This window comes from Rousettus aegyptiacus, unplaced genomic scaffold (assembly GCF_014176215.1).
Source record: "Rousettus aegyptiacus isolate mRouAeg1 unplaced genomic scaffold, mRouAeg1.p scaffold_m13_p_6, whole genome shotgun sequence".
NCBI classification, from domain to species: Eukaryota; Metazoa; Chordata; class Mammalia; order Chiroptera; family Pteropodidae; genus Rousettus; species Rousettus aegyptiacus.
This window is the reverse complement of record NW_023416309.1, coordinates 113,278,782-113,302,190: the sequence shown is the minus strand read 5'-3', so window position 1 is coordinate 113,302,190 and position 23,409 is coordinate 113,278,782. Positions and strand designations below refer to the sequence as shown.

General features: G+C 63.2%; 1 protein-coding gene across 3 annotated transcripts; it reads right to left on the bottom strand.

Annotated features, from left to right (window-relative positions):
* Positions 1–2,739: 2,739 nt before the first annotated feature.
* Positions 2,740–21,540, bottom strand: C1QTNF1 (C1q and TNF related 1). Of its 3 annotated transcripts, none has more exons than XM_016143253.2 (4): positions 21,157–21,540; positions 7,676–7,844; positions 5,325–5,464; positions 2,740–4,759 (listed from the first exon to the last, which is right to left on the bottom strand). In XM_016143253.2, exons 1-4 carry the CDS (start codon positions 21,497–21,499, stop codon positions 4,209–4,211), a joined length of 1,203 nt encoding a protein of 400 aa, XP_015998739.1. In that variant the 5' UTR covers positions 21,500–21,540; the 3' UTR covers positions 2,740–4,208. The 3 variants fall into 3 exon arrangements, with proteins under 3 accessions (XP_015998739.1, XP_015998740.1, XP_015998742.1); XM_016143254.2 differs by having other exon boundaries at positions 7,676–7,841; positions 21,157–21,537; XM_016143256.2 differs by lacking the exon at positions 21,157–21,540 and adding an exon at positions 11,190–13,327 and having other exon boundaries at positions 7,676–7,841.
* Positions 21,541–23,409: the final 1,869 nt, after the last annotated feature.

Here is a 23,409-nt window from a genome sequence, read left to right as displayed (position 1 = left end):
ACCTCGATCCACTTCCTGTGGCTGGGTTCGCCTGTTCCGGACATTCGCGTCGATAGGGTCGTGCACGTGTGGCCTCTTGTGACTGGCTCCGCTCGCCGAGCATCCCGTTTGCGAGGTTTACTGGGTCGCGGCGCGCGTGGGTGCTCCGATCCTTCTTCCTGCTGAGGGCCAGTCCGTCTGCTGCACGGGCAGATCACGTTTCGCTTACCGATCACCGGCTGGTGGACGTTTGGGTTCGTCTCCTCCGATGTAGCAGAGACAGTCCCTGGGGAGGTTCTCGCTTTTCTGTGTATCATGAGCGATGCCACCGTGAACATTCACCCACCCGTCTGCGTGTGGACGTGTCGTCATTGCTTCGGGGTCTGTATACCTGCAAGCGCAATTGCGGGGTCATCTGTCGCTCTGTGTTGCACGGTTTGAGGACGCGCCAGACTTTTCCACAGCAGCTGCACCGTTTCCGCTGACAGCGTCTCTCCGCGTCCGCGCCAGCGCTCGTCCTTCCGGTCGCGGCCGTCCTGGCGGAGGGGAAGTGGTTGTCGGTGCACCTGCTCCTGACTCACGATGCCGCGCCTCTCTTCGTGCGCTTATTTGTACGGCTTCTTCCAGAAATGTCTGTTAAGATCCATTTTCCATTTTTAATTGGGTTATTTGTCTCTCTCGTTGAGTCGCAAGGATTCTTTCTGTATTCTAGATACAAGTCTCTTCTCAGATATATACAATTTGCAAATATTCTGCGTTGTCTTTTCACTTTCTTAATGGTGAACTTTGAGGCACAGAATTTTAAATTTTGATAATGTCCTATTTATCTATTTTTCTTTTCATTACTGGTGCTGTTGCTGTCATAGGAAACTATTGCCTAATACAAGGTCATGATCATTTATGCCTAGGTTTTTTTCCTAAGAATTTTATAGTTTTGGCTCTTACATTTAAGTCTTTGATCCATTTTGAATTTTTGTATGTGGTGTGAGGCAGGGGTCCAACTCTACTCTTGCATGTGGAGGCATCCCGTTTTAATTATTATTTTCTGTAACCTTCTGCTTTTTTCATGATCTGGGCAAGAAGGTCTCATTTTACCCCAACTACAACGCCCAATAAGACGAGCTTACCATCACACCGTTGTGTTATGGGAACCATAGTGAACCCTACAGAAAATCATCCTCGAGCATCGACGCCCACGCAGTCACACGCACACGCACATGCACGTGCGCACTATGACCCGGAGGCCGGGGTCCGCCCCGCTCCCCGCTCCCACCCCCACCCCGGGCTACGCGGGCTCCTCAAAGTCCTCACATAAGCACTTGTTTCCTTTGCCTGAGGCATCAGCCATTTCTTAGTCCTTTTGCTAAAACGTTAATATCTGTGTTGCAGCTGAGTCTACCAGGTCCATTCCAGGGGTGGTTTAGCCCGCTCTGTACTAGGCGGGGTCTGGATGTGAGGCGAGCAGCCTGCGTCAAATGAACTGCCCAGGAAAGGAGTCGGACGGAGCAGATAACCAGGTGCCAAGCGTGCAGTCCTTCCGAGAGGGCCGGCATCCATGTCACGCTGGAGAAGTCCCCTAAAGGCAGGTTCTGTGTCTTACTTGTCCTCATACCCCAGTGCCTGGCATGGGGGCTGCCACAAAGCAGGAGTGGGGTGCTACTTGGAGAAATGCCAGCGGGGAGGGAGTGGACGATCGGGGGCAGGCGGGGCTGGGTGCGGGGAGAGGGGGACGTCAAAAGGCATTGGGTGAGCCGCGGAGCCAACGCCGCCGCCTCTCCCACGTGGGCTTGGCTGGCTGTGCGACGGCTCCGTGTGGCTGACTGTCCCTGGAGACAGGGCTGGCAGTGGGCGCCTGGGTGGAACTGACCCCTTCCGTCCTCGCCCCTCTAGACAGCACACTCGGCCGCTGCTCCCAGCGCCACAGAAGGGCGTCCTCTGCCCAGCGGCCCCAGCTCTGCGTGGGTGGGCACCCACCCTTTGTCCTGCAGAGAGCCGGACTGCTGCGTCTGCCTGATCCAGTCCGGCCCCAGCCCAGGGCTGAGCATGACCCGTGCACGAGCTCACCCCAGCACTAGGCAGAGGAAGGACACCAGCTGTTGGCCAGCCTGTGGGCAGCAGAAGGAGCAAGGCAGCTTCCACGCTGCCTGCTGGTGTCGGATAAGGGAGCTGGCCGCTGACCCGGCCGGCAGGCGATGGGGAGAGGGAGCACCTGCTCTTTACCGCTGTCGGGTGGGGGGGGGTGCATCCGAGCCTGCAGGCTGGGGCAGCGGGTTGTTTGGGCCTCGGCCCTGTACCTGTGACTGTGGCTTTATTTGGCATCAGAGTCTCTGGGTGCGATTAAGTCAAGGCTCTCGAGAGGACATCAATCTGGGCTTAGGGGGGATGCCAAACCCAATGACCAGAGTCCCTGAGAGAAGGGAAGGACATCCGAGAGCCCCAGGACCACAGAGACCAGGGCCCCGGAAGGGGATGCGGGGAGCGGACTGTGAGGGAACAAACGCCCGCCGTTTGGCGCCATCGGGCCCGTGGCGGTTCGTGGCGGCAGCCCCGGGACACAGGACCCAGCGTCCAACCTGCCTTCCGCCTGGACTCGCCCTCTCCTCCAGGCACAGGGCGGCCGCGAGGGAAGAGCCAGCCAGGGCCCAGCCTGTGCCCGCTGCATGGCTCGGCCTCAGGCCCCCAGGTCCCCAACAGGCAGTAGGTGGCGCCCAGGGGTGGGGACAGAAAGGCGTAATGACCAGACTGAGGAAGCCGCGATGCTGAGCAGATTCCACGTTTAATGCTTTCGGGGGGGCGCGGGCGGCGCAGCAGGAAGCAGCGGGGGCGGCCTCCGGCCCGCCCACCGGGACGCGACTTCCGAGTCTGACCAGCAGAGGTCCCTGGGAGGGAGGCCGTGTGGGCCCCGGGCCCGTGGCCAGGCCCCCGCAGCACTGAAGGTCGCCCACCCGGACGCGTGCGCCCCGGCCCTGGGCGGCCCTGCAGGGGCGGGAAGGGCTGCCGGCCCAAGCCAGCCACAGGCCGGAGCACCAATTCCGGGCGGCAGCCCCGCACCCCGGCCGACCCACACTTGGCCGCAGAGAGGGGTCTGAACGCAGTGGCGTGCCCCACGGGAGCTTTGCGACAGGCAGAAGGGAACCCTCCAGGCTCCCCGCCTCCTCCCAGCCCCAGCGCCATCTCAGGCTGCTGGTCGAGGAGGCCTGGGGCGGGCGCGGGGGGTGGGTGCTGACCTATGGGAGACGGGTCCGGGCCGGCTGCCCGGAGCTTTTGCAGTACACGCGTCTGACCGCGGCGCCACTGTGCATCCGAAGGCCCCGGCCCTTCCTGGGGTGACTGTCTGGGGGGGGGGGGGCAGGTGTGGAGGCCCCACCCAGGGCTCGAAAGTGGTGGCGGGGGCAGCAAAGCCACCCCCGCACGTCCGGCTCGGCCTGGTCCTCGCAGAAACGTCTGCGGGTTCCCGGCCACTGTCTGGAGCCTGCGGGGTCCAGCGAGCTGGCCGCCTCTCCCAGCACAGAGACCAAGGCTGAGGGCTTGGCTGTCCCTCTGGGGGAGTGGCATTTGCTTCCCCAGCCTGACCCATTCCCCCCACTGTTGTGGCTCAGAAAGACCCCTGAACCCTCAGGCAAGGCCACAGGGATGGCTATGGGAAGCGGCCATCAGTCCAGCTGTCCCCAGGAAGGTTCATATGTGGCCTAAAAGGAGTAAGCCAGATGTAATCTCCTGGGCCCTCCCCCGTCGCCCGCGGTGACCCCCTTCGATCTCCTGTTAAAAGGAGGCTCCTGCAGCCTTGAGAGGAGACAGGCTGGCGGACTGAAAAGGCAACAAAATAACGCCTTCCTTTCCTGCGGTCCCTGTGCGCTTGTCACGACCTCTAGAATTTGCTTAATTGTTTCCAGTAGACGGGAGCTGGGACAGCTTCCTGCGGGGCACCCTGATGCATCGCGGTGTGCTGCGCGGGGTCACGTAAGGACGTGTCCACAGCGGGAGCTGGAGGTCCCAGCCATTCTCACAGGCGCCTGCTGCAGAGCTGTTGTCTGCCCAGACAGCAAAGCCTGGGGCCACACGGCCCTTTCTCCCTCCCAGTCCCGTGAAGGTCCTCATGTTGACTGCCAAAGCCGGGGGCGGGGTGTCGGGGGCACCCAGACTGGGGTCGAGCTGGTGCTGGGCCGCAGGGCCCGGCGGGGGTCAGGGGGCGGGGAGGCGGCCGGCGCAGCAGGGAGGCCGGCGGGCGGCTAGGGCTCGGCGGCGTGCTTGACCAGGTAGCCGCTGAAGGTGATGTAGGTGTCGAACTCGTCGCTGAAGATGGCGTTCTCCCGCTCCCCCTTGAAGAGGCGCACCCACACCTCGTCCTGGTCCCGGAGCTCCAGCATCAGGCTCTGGCTCTGCATGATGCTGCGGTCGCTCACCTGGGCGTACAGGATCACCGCCTCCTCCTCGTTCTTCATGATGTGCAGGTACGTCTCCTTCTGGTTCCAGGTGTGCACGTTGAGGCTGAAAAAGTAGATGCCGGGCACGTAGCAGTAGAACTTGCCCGTGAACATGTTGAAGTGGCCGTAGAGGTTCACGAACTCCGTGTCGAAGATCACCGTCTGGTAGTAGTCGTTGCTGTGCAGGGGCTTCTTCCGGCCCACCGAGAAGGCGGCGTAGTGGTTCTTGCACCGGTCCCCGGGGGCCCCCACGGAGCCTTTCTGCCCTTTGGGTCCCGCGTGGCCCCGGGCGCCCGCAGAGCCCGTTTTGCCGTATTTCCCTTGCAGGCCTCGATCGCCCCGGTCACCTTTCTCACCTGCCAGGGACGAGGAAAACACTCCGGGTCAAGCAGGCAGACCCCACCCCAACGGCTGTTATGCCACCCAGAGCCACCCGGGACGTCTTCCTTCTGGGAAGTGCTGGCAGAGAAAGGGGAGCACGTGGGTTTGTCCAAAGGCCGCAGGCCGTGGGTCGCTCGGCACAAATGGACTGCAGATGTCAGCTGGCCCGGACCGGGACCGGGCTGCCTGTCCTCCCAGTCTGATCCGCAGGGCTGTGCGAGGTCATCCGCTGTGTGCAGGACCGTGGGGTGCCGACGGCGTTTCAGAAAGCGGGCTGGGGGTGCACCGGGGACACCAAGCCTCAAAGCAAACCTCCCAAAGGCCTGTAGGGCCAGTGCAGGTGGGGGCGGCCCCAGCCGCCCTCCGAGTCCACCCCGTCCCAGTCCTGCGGGCCCCTTTCCAAGTCCTCCTCCTGGAAAGGGGCCCGCAGCCTCAGAAATGGAATTTCCTCTCCCGCCCCCATCCGATGGCAGCCGGCCTCTGCTCCGCGCCCCTACCCCGGGGGGAAGGTGCCTCTCTCGGTCTCCGCCACAGCCTGACCTTTCAGGATGGTGAGGTTGATCTGCGGCGCAGGGAAGGCCGGGTACGGGGAGGCGCCGGGGTCGCAGCAGCGGTAGCACCGAGGGGCGGGGGCCTCCTCGCTCTGCCGGGGGCTGTATTTCTCATGCTGTTCTTCAGCCCTAAGGGAGCAAAGACATCACGGTGGAAGCCATGAGCGCTCGGAGCCGGACTCCACTCTCTCCCGATGCCCGCGGCGCTGGCACGCCTTCCGGGCCTGCTCGCGCTCGCCCGGATGGGGGAGGCTGCGTCGCACGGGCTCCTGGCGAATTCCGGGACCCTGAACGAAACTGCAGAAAGGGCCCCCTGCCCTCTGTAAACAGCAACTCATAGTAAAGGAAGCGATAATAACAAAAACAGCGATAATTCGAGGGCTTTGCAAGACGCGGGCTGCTTGGGAGAGACCTGCCCCGTAGGGGGAGGTCTTCAGATGCCGTGTGACGGCGCCGTGAGGGCCCGTCCCCTTCGCGCATCGGCGATCCTAGAAGAATCACTGCAAATGAGACGCCCCGACTAGATCTCGCGGTTCCTTTGAGCGGCAGCAGCCGGAGACCCGTGTTTACAGCCGGGCGTTTGAGGACCGGCTCCGGGGCGGGGCGGGCACCGATGGGCCCGTGCTATCACCTCGTGGCGTCAGGCCGCCCTGTGCTCTCTGGCTTTGCCGCTCTCTGCTCCAGGGCTGGGACCGGCCCATCGCCGAGGTGGCACGGTCCTCCTCGGCCAGCTCCTTATCTACCTCCACTCCCGCCTGCAAACCCCAGGCAGCCCGGAAATGGGTCTGTATGACCTGCATTCAGCCGCCCGCAAGCCCCGGGCCCCCGATGGACGCCTGCCCCGGCTCTCGCCAGAAGTCCCCACCTAGAGGCTCAAGAAGACCCACGACGCGAGGTGTCTGAAACCGGTGGCCCGTCTCTGTCCCTTCGCCCCTAGAACCTTCTCTTTCCAAACCCTCTTCCGTCAGTCACCCAGCCTCATTCCGGATGCTTCTTTGGCCTCGCCACTCCTTTCCTAGGATGACAGAGGCCTGAGGAGTGAGCCCCCAACCCCGGAGCACCCCGGGCCCTGGGCCCGAGGCCCGCCTCGCCTCCGGCAAACTGTCACCTCTGTGGCCACTCTCCCAGGATGCATTTGTCCCCATGCCCATCCAGCCTCTTCTCTGCCTCCCTCCACTGCTCTTTCTAGAACTCGGGTGGAATTTAAACTTCTCCATGACTCCCTTGTGGGGTGACGTTCAGGACAGACCCCTCGAAACCTCCACCCTCCAGCACCAGCTCCCGGTACCTCGGTCCCGGCAGCCCTGGGGCTTTCAGGCACCAGTGTGGCCACGCCTTCGCGCGCAGCATGGCCTTCTCCTCCTCCCGCATCCGTGGGGCTCCCAGGGGCCCTTCAAGACCCAGTGGCTCCTCCGCGCCGTCTCCCGCAGCCCCCAGCCCACCGCCAGGCACCGTGCTGGGCCGCGTGCGTCCGTCCCCTGCAGCCTCCGTGTCCCGGAGACCGGGGACCGTGTCATTCATGTGTGTGCCCCTCGTGCCTAGCCGACGGCTGGACCAATCGCAGGGACCCGATCGATGTCCGCCGAATGGGGAGAAGGATGCGGAGGGGTGCGGAGCAGGGAGGGGTTGCTTTGCCCCACATCCTGCGCAATGCGACTGCTCTCTGAAGACAGCGGAAGCCTCGGGATCAAGGCAGCCCAGGGATCATGACAAAGGACCAACCGAACGCCGTCGCCAAGGCGTCTGGGACCTCACGTGGGATGAGTGACCGTTTCACGAGTGACCCTAAGCACACTGTGTCTCCCTACGAAGTCTCCCGAGTAGCCTGAGGTCTACATGTCACCGGAGGCCACGTATGTGGGGACAGTGCCTCTCAGGAGCAGCCCATAACTTCTTGGGGGCAGCCAGCACTTCCCCACCCGTCTTCGGCAACCCTCCCCTATCTTGCCACTTGATCAGGTGGCCGTGGGGACCATCGTCCTTGCCTCCCACTTCCTGGGACCCCAGCAGGTCCTCTCGAAGGACAAAGCGAGAGTGGAGAGGAGCCGCGGGCCGGCCCGGGGTGGTGCCGTGCGCGTCAGCGAAGGACGGGCCGCCAAACCCCGCCCAGAGGCACATTCCTTTGGGCCTGGAACGAGGCTGGCTTGCTGTCCTCGGTTTCAGATAAGGTGCCTGCGTCACTGAGAAGAGAGAGGCCAGGCCGTCCCCCGGGACCAGCCTCCCCGAGGACAGCATCTCAGCCTCGCTGCTGCCCCTTCGCATCCAGTGGCGAACTGGCCCCCGGGTGCCCGGACCCCAGACGCGGCCGGCCCAGCCGCAGCCACACCGTCACCGCCTCACCTCTCCGTGTGGTCCGGCAGCGGCTCCTTGGTCCCCTCCGGCTCCTCCTGCTGCTCCTGCTGGTCACGCGGCACTCGGCCCAGCACCGGGCCACAGGCGAAGGCCAGCAGCAGGCAGCATGCCAGCATGAGTCCCGGTCCCCCGGAGCCCATCGTCCCGCCGTGCCCTGCTGAGAGAGACGCCCGGGGAAGGACGGGGTGGGCGCGGCCCGGCTGAGAGACGGCCAGAAGCTCGGGGTTCACCAGACGCTCGACGCCCGGGCCGCCTCAGCCAGCGCTCCTGCCGGGAGGGCGGCCCACACGCGCGCTCACACTCACACACAAATACGCGCATTGTCTCACACTCACACACTCATACCTGTGCACTGCACGCACTCGTGCAATCAACACACTCACTGTACTCACAAGTCTCAGCTCACGCTTGCATGCATTGCACACTCACATACACATGCACTCTTACATACTCACACTCACATGCACACACACTTGCATACCGTGCTCAAGCACACTCCCATATGCATTCAGCTCATTCACACATTCGGCACTCTCGATACACATATATCCACACTCACATGCACACTCACGCATACTCCCATACACACTCACATAATTCACACTCTCCCATACACACTCCCATAATTCACATGCACGCACGCATACTCACACTCAGACATGCAGCCCGATTCAACATACATGCTTTCCACACACTCATAAAATTACACTCACACTCTCACACACTCTCGCGTGCACATGCAACCTGCCCCTGCAGCCCCGGCCCGCTGGGGGGCGTGGGAGCACCCCGCCTGGTGCTGCTGGGCACAACACGGCCGAGTCCACCAAGCCTCCCCCGGAGGGACCCCTCAGCCGCTGGGCTCTGCAGATGGCCATTCACTGGCCTCATTAGGTCAGTGAGCAAGACCCTGAATGAGTTCGGGTGGTCGCGGTCTGGTGACTGTGCCTCCGTCTGCACTATGCCAGTGGGCAGGCCGGGGGTGACATGTCGCTCTGTGGCCACCAGGGGGCGTGCCAGTGAGCTTCCCAGAGCATCTGCTTGAGAGCGGGTGTCAGCCCCGGCCTTGAGGGTGGTCATGAGGCCAGCCCCACAACTCTCACGGTGACCCTCCAGAAAGAGCTGTGCATGGGGGTTCCCAGTGAGCCCATTGGGGGGCAGGCCTGGGGCTCGAATAGGCAGGACACCCCACTACCTGCAGCTAGCCCTCGCCCATCGCTTTACACCTCAGAGGACCTATGGGACCTGAATCGACATGTTGGCCGCCCCGGGAGAAAGCCGAGGCCCCGTGGGAATGAGAAGCACACCCCTCACGGCCACGTTGTGTGTGTGCGTGATGGGGGGCGGGGTAGGCTGGCCGTTGTTGACAGGCAAACAGCACGAGCAGGGCACAGGCTCCAAAGTCCCCTCTCATGTGCAGGGAAACTAGAAGGCCGAGACGGCTCCCCGTTTGGGCAGCAATTACCCACCCCGATGAGCGCGTCGCTCACACGTCTGGGGAGACGTGGCCTCCGTCAAACGCCCCTTTGCTCAGAGGCCCTGTAGCCGGGGCGGGTGTGACCCTCTGCACAGTGCGGCTGTGGGTCTCTGTTCCTTGCTCTGCATCTTAGCGGGCCCGCCGTCACAGCTCTGAGGAGAGAGGGCTCTGCCGGCCCTCCCTGCCGCCCTGTGCCTCGTCGAGGGGACACGGTGCAGGCAGAGAGCCGGGGCTGGGCCGGGGCCGGGAAAGGCAGGACCGAGGCTCTCGGATGGATCCTTAGAGATGTGCTGAGACTCCCCAGGGGTGTCCTCCTTCCCTGCCCCCTGCACCCCCGAGGGGTCTTCACGTCTCTGCCTGCCCCCGCCCCCTCCGCTGCAGTTGGTCAGCTGGCCCCCCGCCTCCAAGTGCTCTACCAGCCAGGCATCAGGCCCAGACGCCGTCCCACCCAGAGACTCGGATCGACCTCCCACTCAAAGTCTTTGCTATCCCCCTCCGCTTGCCAAAGAAGGTGTGACTGTATACGTTAACTTACAACATACACGTTAAAATGTATCTGTCTACATACCTGCCATTTTCCCACTCCTTGGCAGAGCATACGCCGCCCTCCCCAGGCTGCACCCCGCTTTAGCTGCGCTGCCCTGACCCCTCCTCCTGCGTGCGGCTCCCCGCTTCTCAGGGTTTAATGCACGCGCCTGGGGGAGCGTGTTAAACACAGATTCCGCTGTGGCAGACCTGGGACGACGTCACGAGCATCCGCGTTTTCTAACAGCCCCCAGGTCCCGCCAAAGCTGCTGGTCTGAAGACCACGCTTTGAGTGGCAGGTGCCAGACATGCCCCCAAACGCTGGGCATGGTCCAGCTGCCGGCTGCCTCCTCCCCCGGCCAGCAGCGCAGGAGGCATAGTGCTGGGCACCCATGCCCCATTTCACCTCCGCCTCCCAGCCCCGTGGGTTAGGGCTGCTCTGAGAATCCCTCCTCGTTAATGACTTTTACCCCATCACAGACCTTGATGAACCAGCAGCGACTCCTTGAAGAAGACACTATTCATTCATTGTTACGCCAGATTTACCGATGAAGAAACAGAGCGGTAAAGAAGTGAATTAGCCCAAGATTGCCCAATTTTTAAGTGGTAGGGGCGGGGAGGGGCAGGGTCTGAACACAACAGTCTGCCTTTGGATGATATCGACATCTTATCTGGTCTTCAAGATCCAATCGAGTGCCTCGTGCTCCTCCCGAAGCCTTCCCAGGCCCTCAACTGGTAAAAACAAACGAACAAACAAACAAAAACAACGCTCCCTCCCTTCCCCGCGTTTTGGAGCACCGTCCCCTTCTGCAGAGTCTTCTGCAGTCTCGCTTGGCCTGTAAGAGCCTGCGCAGCACGGGCCTGGAACGCCGTCCTGTTCCTCTCGGACCCGCCGAGCATCCTGCGGCATCCCGAGCTTGACTGCCACTCAAGCGTTATTCATCACATCGAACTCCGAATTTGTTTATTTCCCTAATTCTGTGTTTCCTGTTTTTCCTTGGTGCCTTAATAATTACTCTTTTTCCCCCTTTCAAATGCCAAGCTTGCATCACTTGGAAGAAAAAGAGGTTTTCCTTTCTTTAAACGTCTTTTTTCTGAATCCAAAGTAATATATATATATATGTGTGTGTGTGTATATATATATATACATATATATATATGTATTTTTCATTTTAGAAAAGTTAGAAAATAACCAAAGGAAGTGAGAAGCTACTTTGGCTCCCTTTATCCCAGGGGATTTTCAGCCTCGGCGGCGCCGACCTCCGGGGCTGGCCCGTCCTTTGCTGTGGGGCCACCCTGTGCCCTGCAGGATGCTCAGCAGCATCCCTGGACTCCACGCACTAGATGCCATTAGCACACCCCGGGCCCCAGTTGTGACATCTAAAAAGGTCCCCCGGGAGGCCAAAATCCCCCCAGTGCAGAACCAGTGCCCTGTCCCCAGTGGAGGCACGAATTCGCATGTTGCTATGTCTCTTTCTAGCATGCGAAAGGGATTTTCTGTACCTTGATCAGAGAAGACGGGGCCCAGGACGCGGCGGGCTCGGGGCGACGGCCCAGCAGAGAGGGAGGTGCCAGGCTGAGGCCTGAGGACGGCGGGGCTGATGGGCGTCCTCAGAAACCTCCTCTTTGAACCCAAAACAAGCCCAGACTGAAGTCTTTCTTCTTCAGAAATGTCTTCAGAACCATCTTACCAAATCTCACAGCAAAGCCGGAGTCATGAAATTATGATCATTTTAGTCACTTTTGGCAAAGACAGTATTGCCCAACCTCTAACCAGACTTGGCTCCCGACCACTTGGGTGGCGTCCAGTGACCGGCGTCCCCTACACGGGCGGAGGTGTCGCCCCCAGCAAGGGGCTCAGAGAAGGCGCTGCGCTCAGCAGAAGCAGGTCCCAGCGGTGGCCCCGAGAATCTGGCCCCACGCGGTCCAGTCTCCGGGCTGCCTCGTGGTCAAGGCATCTGAGGTCAATCCCAACATGACTCAAGTTCTGGATTTGCCTCTCCCAAACCCTGTGAAGAAATTCGTTTGCCAGACTCCACGGCCATTCCGTGGACATCTTTTTTCTCTTATGTAGCTTCTCAGACCCGCAGCTCCCCCCTCCTCGACCCTCCCCATCTTCCTCCAGCTTACCCTCCCCTGACAAGGGAGCCACCCCTCCTTCCCAGGAGCCGGGGCAAAAGGGGAACTAAGCCAGTCACAGGATCCGGAGGAGGGCAGGGAAGCCTGGGAAGCCTTCTTCATTAATCATTTTTATCCCTTCTCAGACCCTGCGTAGACGTGGGGTGAATCCTTTAAGGAGAACACGTTCACATACAAGTTCAAGTTTCTGCCTCTCTGTTTAAGATCCGGTCCCGTTACTGCTCAGTCTCGCCCAGCCCCTCGCTGCCACGCTTGTGATCCGAGCTTGCCTCGATGCCACGCCCAGCACGGTGCCACTCGACCGAAGCGTCTCACGAGCACGGTTTTCTCCCCTCCTCCGTCTTCATCCTCATCGGGTGACCAGCTGTTCTGACGGGAGGAGCCTAGGATGTTTCCGGATTGGCAAAGATTTAGACGACGAGCCTCAGCTGCCCACGTGGGACGAATTCCCTCTCGGCAGAAAATCCCGCACAGCGTGGCCGACGAGTGCCTTGCTCTGCACGGCGTCGGGTAAAGCCGTAAATTAAACGTACTCCCCGCCCCCTGCAGCGAAGGGGACAGACGCACAGCCAACTGTCGCTCGGGACGGAGTGGCTCAGGTGGAGTCCGCACGGCGAGCAGGCGAGCGTCTGGACCCGGGCTGCTGGGCGCGACGGCCACTGGCCACACGTGGCTGTTCTGTTTCAAACGAGTTAAAATGCAGTAAAATTCAAAGTTCGGTCCCTCGTGCACGCTTAGCCACACTCAGTTGCTTGGTGGCTTCCCGTGTGGGGCCGCGCGGAACAGGCCGCTTCATCGCTACAGAAAGCCACGCGGGGCAGCTTCGTTCTATCGGAGCAGGGCCAGCGGGGGCGGAAGTCGGAGACGAGCGAGCAGCAGGCCGGGAACCTGGGAGCCGTTCGGCCTCCGCCTGCCGTGCGCGGGCCACGCCGAGTCAGCCGCCAGCCCTCCGCGACGCCTCCCGAAGGCCGCTTCTCCTGCTCACAGCCGGCCTGTGCTTCCAGGGGCGCTCACTGCGTCCCGCACCTCAGCCCACCCGAGACGGGTAGAATGTGTCTGGCTTTGCGAAGGCCTGGACATCCACCCCAAATTTTACGTGCAGCTCCCCAGGAAGTCTGGCTTAAGGCGGGACCTCGTCCCACTCCTGATGTCTTCTACGCCGAGAACGCAGTTGAGCGAAGCATCCGGCCAGCCCCCGTCCGCAGCCACCACGCTGTGCACGCACCCGCTCCGGCCACCCGGCCCTGCCCAGGAATGCAGGCCTGGGGCTGCCCTCCCGGCCTCCACACCAGCCAGGATCCCCGCTGCTGGAAGTCTCCTGGATTCAGATCCCGGGGTGCCCGGGAAGGAGAAGGTGCCATGGTGGGGTGTCCCTCTGGACTCGGTGACCGTCAGGATTGCATAACAGGTGACATCCGCTTTTCTTCCCGCGGAACCCGCTGAGCACACTGACCTTCCCCTTTCCCAGCTCCCCTGGCCACGGGCAGGAGGCGGGCAGAGGGCCCTCCCGCTGACGAACACCGAACGCCGCGGGTCCCAGGAGCCTGCGTCTCACCCGCCCCCGCCTTCCCGCTTCTGGGACGGGGCAGCCCCAGCTGGTCGGGGTCCCGCCCCCCCAGACCCCGGCCTTGCAGGAGAAGCGGCAGTGGGCGGATGGGATTCCTCCTTCAAGGGGACGTGGGTGCCGTGGGCCGTCTCACGCGCTGGATCTCCCCCTCCTCCTTCTTGCAGAGGCTGCTCTCTCGCTCAGAGGAGGAGGGTTTGCTTTCTAAGCTTTGGGGGTTTGTTTGGTCACCTACGAGGCCCATGGCGGGGGACAGAGGGGGCGCCTTCTGCTGATGAGCTCCCTTTCTCCACGCAGAAGCGAGGCCTGGCTGGCCCGGACGGAGCAATGAAGGACAGAGAGGCCAGGAAAGGCCCCTCGCCCCCGAACATCTCCACCCCCGCGGACGGGGGCCCCGTGGGCGGCAGGCGTCGGTCCCCGGGGCACCTGGCCAGCCCGGCTGCCACGACTCACCCCGGTCCGGCTCGAACAAAGATTTCTTTGACGCGAGCACTGTCCTCGGATCACCTCCCAGCTGCAGGCCCTCGGGCGGCGGGCTCGCTGCTGCTTTGAGAGCCGCGTGAGAGAGGAGACCGTGACAGCGCCTGCCGCTCTGCGCACCCACTCCGCAGGTGGCCTGGCCCACGTCCCGGCAGCCGAGACCTGCCCGCCCGCCCCGCCCCCCACCGGGGCTGACTGCTCCCCAGACGGAGGGAAGAAAGAACCCGGGAATCCCGTGGCCCGTGTTCCGGCCACATCAGCCCCTTCTCAAGCGCCACCAACACGTCCGGGGTTTTCCAGGGCCTGGATGTCACTTAGCATTTGACGGGCGTCTCTAGCGGAAGCTTGGCGGAAGATAAAACTGTCCCATGCCTGCTGGCTTCTAGGCCAGGAATGTGATTTAGCTCAGCATCCAGTGCGAGTCCTGCTGCCCGGTCCCCGCAGACGCCCCTCCGCACACAGCCCGTTGGCCTGCATCGTCCGTGGGCGCTGCGCGGCGACTGCCAGCGACGGCCGCCTCCTCCTCCGCCCCAGCTCTGCCGCCCTGTGCCCAGCATTTGCCCCCCCCGAACCCCGCTTGGAGACAGGCGATTTCCAGGCTGCGTCCTCGGCCCTCGGCTCCCCTCTGGCCAAACTCCCTTTCTGCCTGTCATTTGCTACTGGGCAGCCCTCGTCCCGACCCCGCCTGGCGGCCGAGCTCTAGGCCTGTGCTCTCCGGCCTGCGGCGCTGGGTAGATTCGTCACAGCTGAGCACACGGGCACGTGGCGAGTGGCCGCCCTCTGGGGCGGCGCGGCTCAGGAGACAGTTCTACCCCTGCGGAGAGCCCGACAGGACAGTGCTGGGCGCGGGCCGGGCCCTGACCGTCTCCCGAACACCCCTCCACTCGGTCACAAGCCCTTGAGCCCCCAGTTAACTACCCGTCCCCACCCTACCTGCCTCTCTTGCTGCTGACAACTCGGGGCCCAGGCCTGACACCCGGGAGCCATCGGACCCCCACCTCTGTTACCTCTAATTTGCCACCAACCCTCCCGGAGGTCTCCTCTCCACCCCCTCGGCCCCGCCCCCTCTCCCTTCTCAGCCCTCGGGGGGGTCCCCTCCCCTCTCCCGTCACCAGGGCAGCCTCCAACACTGCAGACCCGACCTGCACCCTGACCTGCACCCTCGGCTCGGGGTTCCCAGGAACCAGGAGAGAGTTTAAAGCCCAAGCACCGCCGTCCCCACCCCGGGGCACGTGCTTTTCACTCCGGCCACCTGGAGCCACTCGAAGTCCCCAGCGCACGCCACAGGGGCTCGGGCTCTGTGTCGCTCTCCCACTGCCTCCTCCCACGCCCCCCCCCCCCCCGGAAGCTTCCTCCCCAGCGCCCAGCTGCTCTGTGGGGGTCGGCTTCCCCTCTAGGCCCCCTCGCAGACCGGGAGGCCCCTGCAAACGCCGGCCGGGCCTCACTTCCCACGCGGCTCCGGGGCCTGGTGCCTGCGCTGGACTCAGCTCAGTGCCACACGCACCTCTCAGCCGTCCCCGAGGGGCAGAACCGCCGTCTGAGAGGGGAGGACTTGGGGCCCCGCACTCTCCACTATGGCCTCAAGCCAGTGAGTCCCCAGCCCTCTCTAGCTCAGGGCGGGGGTGGCATGGGGGCGCGGGAGGGGGCAGAGGGACCCCGATGCGGCCACCCAGCCGTGTTTTCCTCAAACGCTCCTCTTATCTACACTCAGAAGATCCAGTGCTGTGGTTACCACCCACCGCCCCCACGAGCCAAGGTTACAGACCACCTAAACACCCTCCGGAACCAGCTGAATCAAACAAATCAGGGCACATCCCCACGACAGGAAGCTGAGAAACCCAGGCGGCGGACCAGGGTGGCAGAAGCGAACGCCCTCCCCTCGGGGATTGTCCGATTGTCCGTGGGGTGGTGCAACCGAGCGAGGGAGGGGCGGGGAAGGCGGGGAACCCGGAAGAGCGCTGAACACATAAGCAAACCACGCTGGGGGGAGGGGACGGTCTCCCGGCAACGCCGCTGTGCGTCAAATGACTGACGGCTTACCCACAGGAGAGGCCTTCGCAGACGGCGACGCGTGAAGACGCAGGTCGCAAACACACACGTGCGAATGCGTGTCCACACACACGCGCACACACACGCGCACACACACACACACGCGCGCACACACACACTCTCCACCACCGCGCGCCCGGAGGCCACCCACCTGGCTGCTAATAGGCATTATCTCCGGGCAGTGAAAACACGGCCCTTTGCCATTTTCTCGTTTGGGCTTCTCCGGGGTTTTGGCCCCGTAACAGCCACACATTTTTCCCCATTAAGTGCACATTATTTTCCACTTCGAAACAAATGACAAGCGGCCCCACCCTGGGACTGAGGGAGCGTCTGTTTATTCACGCAGTTGGACTCCATGCATAGGAAAGCAGGGGGGAGGGGCTTCAGGGGGTGGAGGGGGGTCCGGGACGAATCTGTGGCTCGAATGGAACCGGGTGGGACACAAATTCACGGAGTGCTGACGCCCCACATCCTTTCACGGGTGTTTATTGAGTGTCTACTATGGACCGAGCGGAAGGCCGGCTTCTAGAGACACGCAGAACAGGAAGACAGGCCCGGGGCAGCGGAAGTCCTGGTGTCACTGTGGACACCGCTTAGGCTGGGGAAGGCCACCTCGCCTGGACTAGACCCTGGCCATCCAGAGAGAGCATGCTTTCTGGAAGGAGAGGCGTTTGTCCTGTCTCTGACACAGCGCTCGCCGGAGGCACTCGCTGCTGGAGGAGGGGCCTGCGGCCAGGAAACAAGGTCAGGACCCAAAGCCTTGACCCCGACACCAGGAATTCTGCATCATGGCTGCACGTTACAGCCCAGACCAGTGCCCCCGTGTGTCAGAGGCTCCTTCTGACCAACCGCTGGCTCTATGTTCCCTATTGAGCTTGAGCCCTGTGACGCACCTCAATTTCTCAGATGAGCAAACAAGCTCAGAGTGAAGGAGCCCCAACCCCGAGCCCCGCAGTGTGTGTGTGTGGGGAGTGAGACCCAGGGGTGCTGGACAGCAAAGTGTCGTCCACTTCACCTCAAAGGGTTCCAGAAAGATGGCAGGGAGGACAGGCTCACCCCGCCAGCCCGCGGTCCAGAGGGCCCTCCCGGCCGCTGGGCGTCCACCTGCCTGGCCCACCTGATTATACCTAGAACAGCAGCGGCAGCATTTGGCTCTGAGGGACTCACCCACCGGCCAGGTCCTCGCATGCATGCATGCATGCATCCATCCATCCATTCATTCATTCATTCATGCATCCATCCATCCATCCATCCATCCGTTCATTCAACAGATTGCTGAGTGCCGACTCTCTCCCAGGCATGGCCTGGGGCACTGGGGATCCCTGGGAACTGTCCTTGTTGAAGCAAGGTGCTAACAGCTCTCCAGGGGGCCAGGCTGCCGGCATCTTAAAACTCACCACTGGAGCTTAATTCCTTTGGATTGAGGCACGCCTCACACAGACACCCCCCACACCACAAAATGTAGGGGCTTGGTCGGTGTGGCTGCTGAATGTGCGTTTGGGGGGGCACTGCTTTCGCGGGGTGCAGAGAAACCCAAATTAGCGAGCTCTGAAGGAAGGGGGGGGTCGTCTGCATAGTGTGACGGCGGCAGTGGAGGTGACCCGACCCCAGCGCCCTCTGCTGGGTGGAAGCCAGTGGGGACACGGCCTGGGGGTCCGCTTAGGTGCACCCCCCAGGGGAGGACAGAAGGGGCAGACAGGCGGCGGCCGGATGCCGACTCTGGCCGCCCCCTGGGCAGCCCGGCCTGGCTCTGCCCGGCCCGCAGGTGTCCTCCGCAGAGTCCCCTCCAGCTGGGACCTACGCCGACTCGCGGAACTGGGGGTCCTGCTCTCACGGCTGCACCTTCCTGTGGGAGCGGCCGCCGGGTGCCAGAGCCCCGCAGCCACCCCCAAACCCTCCCAGATCCACCCCACCCCCACCAGAACCCACGTGAGACTCTTCCCAAAGAGAAAGGGCCCTAGCATTTCCAACCATAGCCCAGTCCCCAGCTCCGGGAGCCCGCGGAGCAGATTCGCAGGGCCCAGCCCCGCCCGGCTCCCCGCCCTCACTGCCTGCAAGTCCACCGGGGCTGACGGCTTCCCAGGGCAGGGGGTGGCTGGTAACCAGGTGTCCCCACTCGAGGTGGGGGTGGAACCCAAGATGAAGGCTTTGGGACATTCCACCAGGTGTGGCTTCACCGGCGGCCAGCCGCACCACTGGCCCCAGCACGAGGCACCAAGGACCTGCCTTCGCCATGCCCGCCCGCCTGTCTGCCTGTCTGCCTGCCTTCCCTGCCCGCAGCCTCCTGCTCGGCTCTCTGGTTTCAAGGAAAATTCCTGCACGAGCCAGGGAGATGGTCAGACACCGGCCCGGCCTGGCCCGCAGCCGTCCTGACAGCCGTCCCGGAGAGAGCAGACGCCCCAGGAAGACGGTGCCAGTCCCGTCCACGACTGGAGAGGGGGTTGATTCCAGGGCTCCCCAAGGCACGCCGTGGACACCCCCAGGCAGTTGGGGGCCTCCGGCACCCTTGCCCGCAGCCATCCTGCCCTGAGCCCAGGTAAGACTGAGACACTTCACAGCATGCCGGGAGCCACATGCCTCCCGTTCCCCAGGGGCCTCTTGGCTGCGGCCTTGATGAGGACCCACAGATAAAATGTCCTCCAAAGGGCTCGAAAGCCCACACTCCTGCTCGCATCACTGAGCTTGTCCCCGAGAGGCAGGGGGACAGGGGTCAGAGGGCACGGGCCGCATCCACGGGAGTTTCATTGTGAGGCTTGGGGAGGAGAGAAGGAACCCCACTTCTGCACATCTGCGGACCCCAACACAGAGCCCTGGGCAGGAGCCCAGGAATCCCCAGTCCCGGGCCTCATGGGACCCGCTCTCTGGGCTGCACTGTGAAAGGAAGCACCTCGTACAGGCTTCGATGGGTCTCTAAGTGGGCAGAGGGTTCCTCGCTGTGGAGGGCTCGGGTAGATGCCCCGGGCTCTTGTCCAGGGAGCCGCCTTGTCTCATTTGACTTTAAGGCGATTTCAGCCGGCAGAGACAGGAAAAATATAATAACACTCGGCCCACACAGTGGTGAGGCCACCAAGGTGCAGACCCCTGGAAGGCCCCAATGAAATGCCTCTGGGTGCCCAGGGCAGGGCACTGAGGCTGCTTCTTTCCCTGGCGGATGGCAGAGGCGCCCCGGGCAGTCAGCGGAGCTTGGTCCCTGGGACCACGCTGTTCTTCCTGAGCAGTCATCCCCGCCCCTCCCCCACGGCTCAGAGCCTCAGCCGCCCCCAGCTCTAGGAACGGAGACCTGCAGAAGGGGCCAGCCCTGGAAGGCAGACGTGCAGTGGCAACCTCATGTTCAAGGGAAGACGCCCCGCAGCACAACCGTATCTACGAAATTCTTTTCATCTTTGTTTTGATGGGTGAAGTTCGATGCCAGAATATTTGGTTTGTGAGTCATGCTAATTACAGCTGGGGGGGGGGGGGCGAGGGCGAGAGGCACCAGGAAGAACAAGAGAAAGAAGCTTGTCCAAAAAGTCCACGCCGTGCTGGGCGCCCTGCACAGGGAGCTTCTGTCCCCGAAGCGAGGCGCCCGGGCCCTCCCTGGGGCCGCGCCGGCCTTCTCAGCGCCCACCCGCGTCACACGCGAGACCTGCCCGGGGGCTCCGTGCCCCTGGCCTGATGTCCGGGAGCACCCTCCTTGCATCACGAGAGACTGAGATGGGAGAAGGAGGCGAGGAGGAGCAGGAGCAGAGGGCGAGGGTCCCCGGGGAACAGAACACGGCCCTTTCCCTGTGGGCAGCCGGGAAGTAGAAATGTGGGAGCGCGAGATGCTCGGGGCTCCGGCCGCAGCGTGGAGAGCTGTGCGACCTCGAGCGAGTCATGTCCCCTCTCGGGGCAGAGATGCAAGTCTGAGGCTCAGGTCCTCCATCTACTGCCTCTGAGCCTCTCCAAGCTTTTAAGGCCTGAAAGCGCCATTGACAGAATTGCTGAGAAGTAATGTTTTGGTCGGGGCCTGCCGTGCAGGGGACGCGCACACGCACACACACTCGTGGCTAAGCGCCACTCAGCTCCCGGGTCAAGGGGCAGAGTGGGAGGGGGCGCGGGGGACATGTGCCTCCCATGTCCCTTCACCCGGGTTTCGTCCCTCCTCTCTCGTCTGCTGGAATATTGAGCAGGCGTCAGAAAGAATGAGCTTCCTGGCCACAGCAAGACCCCCCTCCCCGCCTCCCGTAGCACACACAGCAGTCCAGTGCATCTGTTTGTGACCTTGCACATGGGGCCAGCTGTGAGCTTTCCTGCACTATAAAAAGCGAAGGCCAGCAGCCTCTGAGGACCTCACATCCTCCCCCGGGGACCCAGGATATAGATGGCAGTTGAGAAAACTCCCTTTCTCAGGATTTTCCTCATTTTCAAAGCCTGGAAGGAGGGGACTCCATCCTCAGACACTGAGAACAAGTCCCAGAAGGGTGGCTCTCTCTGTCTCTTCCAGAGGACCCGGAGGGCCCGGGACGGCCCATGGCAGGAGCTGCCCGGGGGTTGGCACGGTGAACACAGTACAGGTCGCCGGGACAGGCAGGGGACATGCCCATGACGTGGGCATGCCTGGAAGAGCTGGGTGGCACTTGGGGTGCCCACGCAGAGAGGCGTGGGCAGTCCAGGGGCTGGGCCCTGGACCTGGGGGTCACTCTCAGCAGTGTGGGCCAGCAGGAGGGTCCCCAGGAAAGGGCCATTTTCTTCCTCATCCAGGCCGGATCCCCTCAGGAACACCAAGGCCATTAGATCCCGGGGCCCAAGTCAGCATTTCCTGTTCCATGCAGGGCCTAGGGGGCCACAGGAGGGCTGGGCAGACCTGGCTCGCAGGTGGTCCGGGCGGTATCGGGGTGGGGGCTCCCCAGAGGTGCAGAGGGGACTTTTCCTCTCACTCCCTCAGAAAAGCACCAGAGAAGAGTAAAGCAAGGTAAACGCCACACGAAACACAGGCGGTCCAGCTGCTCCTGACCCCCTGCTCCCAAGTCACAGAGGAGTGGGGGCCGGCCCTCCCTGGCGCCCCCGCCGAGAAGGGAGCCCCGGGAACGGGCACCTTCGCCCCTCTGCGGCTCCCCTGCCCCTTCCCATAGCCGCCAGCCGGGCCCCTCCCCCTGGGCTCCCCGCCCCGCCCGGCCACAGCTAAGGTGTCCGCCTGGCTCCGCTGTGCATGGGACGGAGCCAGGACACCGCTGGGTCCCGCCCGCCCCGCGGCTGTGGCACCGCCCGGCCACCTACCTCCAGCCGGCGCCCTCCCCGCGGCCTCTGGGCTCCCCCGGCACCGCCTCTTAGAGCATCTCCCGGCAGCGGGGCGTCCTCCGGGCCAGGTCGGGGGAAGGAGAGACTTGTCGGAGGAGGAGAGAGCGGGGAAGACGGAGAAAGTCCTCCGGGAAGGCGGCGCGGAGGGGGGCGGCCGGCGCGGGCACCTCGATCTCCTGGGCTCCGAGGTCTCTCCGGCCAGAAGCGGAAACGCGGTTTCTCCAAAGTCGGGGCAGGCCGAGGAAAGCCGGACGGAGCGCGAAGCGCGAACCCCGGCCAGATGTGAGCGGCCGCGAGCCTCCCTCGAGCGCTCCCAGCACATTTTTATCCAAACAGCAGCCTCCGAGGATTAACTGTGTGTGTGCCCGCGGGCAGGGAAGCTGGGGCTGCCCTCCCCGCCCCCCCGCCCCCCCGGGGGCGGCCCAGGCTGGGACCGGGGTGGCCCCTCCGAGGGTCTGGAAGCCTGCCCGGGAGGGGGGGCAGCTGAGAGCCCAGGAGGAGGAAGAGCCTTGGGAACCCCGAGTTGCTTGGTGGTGGGGGGATGGGATTCAAGGGGCCGAGGGGCACCTGTAGCCAACTTCGCGGGAGCAAGTCCCCAGACGGTGGCAGACTTGAGACATGCCTTCCATCAGGGCCTCCACCTGGGGTCCGAGGAGCTCGGACGGATTTGGGGAAATCTGTGAACCCCCAAACCAGATTGAGAAATCGTGCCGTGTGCCCACATGTGTGCGCATGTGCGTTTGGGACAGTGACAGTCTGTCGCTTGGGTCAGATTCTCAGATGGCTTCGTGAGCCAAAGGCTGGGAAACTCTGGGGGAGATTTTCCAGGGGACAGTGAGAAGCCGGGCGGGGGGGCAGGAGGGACTTCAGCCCTTCTCCGTCTCATTCCTCGTTCCGAGAATGGGGCATTTTCTCTATCTTACACAGAAGTTCTCACTAGACGAGTCCCTTGGCCCCTGCGCACGCCCGGTCAGCGGCCCCAGGCTGGTCCCCACCCTCTGAGCCAGACCGGCGTGTTCTGGAACTTTATCATATCAGAGAAAGGAGGGATCTGGCCGAGGAGCAAATGCTGCTGTGATGAGGAGGCTTTCTTCTCTGCCCCTTTCTTTCCGGAACCCCTGCTCGGACATCCCACCGGCACCCCTTGTGTCCTCATCCCTCCCCCGAGCCCCCTCTCTCTGGCCACGCCTGGACAGAGCATGTAGGGGCCTGGGGTACTGGTTTGGGGCGCTCGGGGCCAAGCCTTGCCACGGAATTTTCTCCCCACCTCTGCTCCCCCTGTGTCTGAGGAATCAAAGGGGAGCCGGGCGTATGCACGCCGAGCACCCAACATGCCGGGCACCCACCAGACATGCCGGGCCTGCTGAGCACCCACCAGGCACACCAGGGCACCCACCAGGCACGCCGGGGCAGGCCGAGAGCGCGAGACGAAAGGAGAGGGAGGCTCTGGGCGGTGGCTCCGCGGAGACCCGGCCGCCACCCCCGCAGTGCAAGCAAAGGTCCTGAGTGGCCCCGGGGGGTTCGCAGGCACTCTGGCAAGGTGAAGCAACCACATCCCCCAGCGGAGAGGCTGTTTCAGCTGACGCTGGAGGCTCGGGAGCGGCTCACGGCCTCTGGCACGTGCCTGCGGCTTGGCCGGACTTACACAGGAAAACCCAGAGATAAGCCCGATGTCTCTGTTCCTGTGCATGACGTGAGGACCTTCCCGTCAGCCGGACCCAGGCCCGGCTCGGGGACTGACCGTCCCGCAGTGTTCTGTCTTCAGACGGCCTTCGCGGCAGGAGACCGAGGTCACCAAACAGGAGAAGCCGGGACGCAGGTCGGCTGCATCTTCACGCAGCCCCTGGGGGACCTTCGTCCAGGACGCCTGAGGGTCTGGGGGCCTGGGACCGATGCCAAAGTCCAGTGCACACGAAGCCGGGCACACGGCCTGGAAGAGAAACCATGTAGAGACGGCGTCACAACTAGAAGATGGTTAGGAGCTGGGAGGCCCAGGACGGAGCGGAGCCCTGGAAAGACAGCCGATAACGACCGTCTCTTCCGGCCGCAGGCGGCCCTGTCCAACGGGCGGCTCCAGGTCCTCGGCTCGAGGCTGCTGCTGCCCAGCCTTGGCGGGCCTGACGGTTCCCTAACCTGAAAAGCAGAGAGAGGGCCACGGCTCTCTGATCTGGACCCCGTGGGACCTGATGTGTCCGGAGTAAGATGCAAATCACACGTAGAGGATGCCTGGTC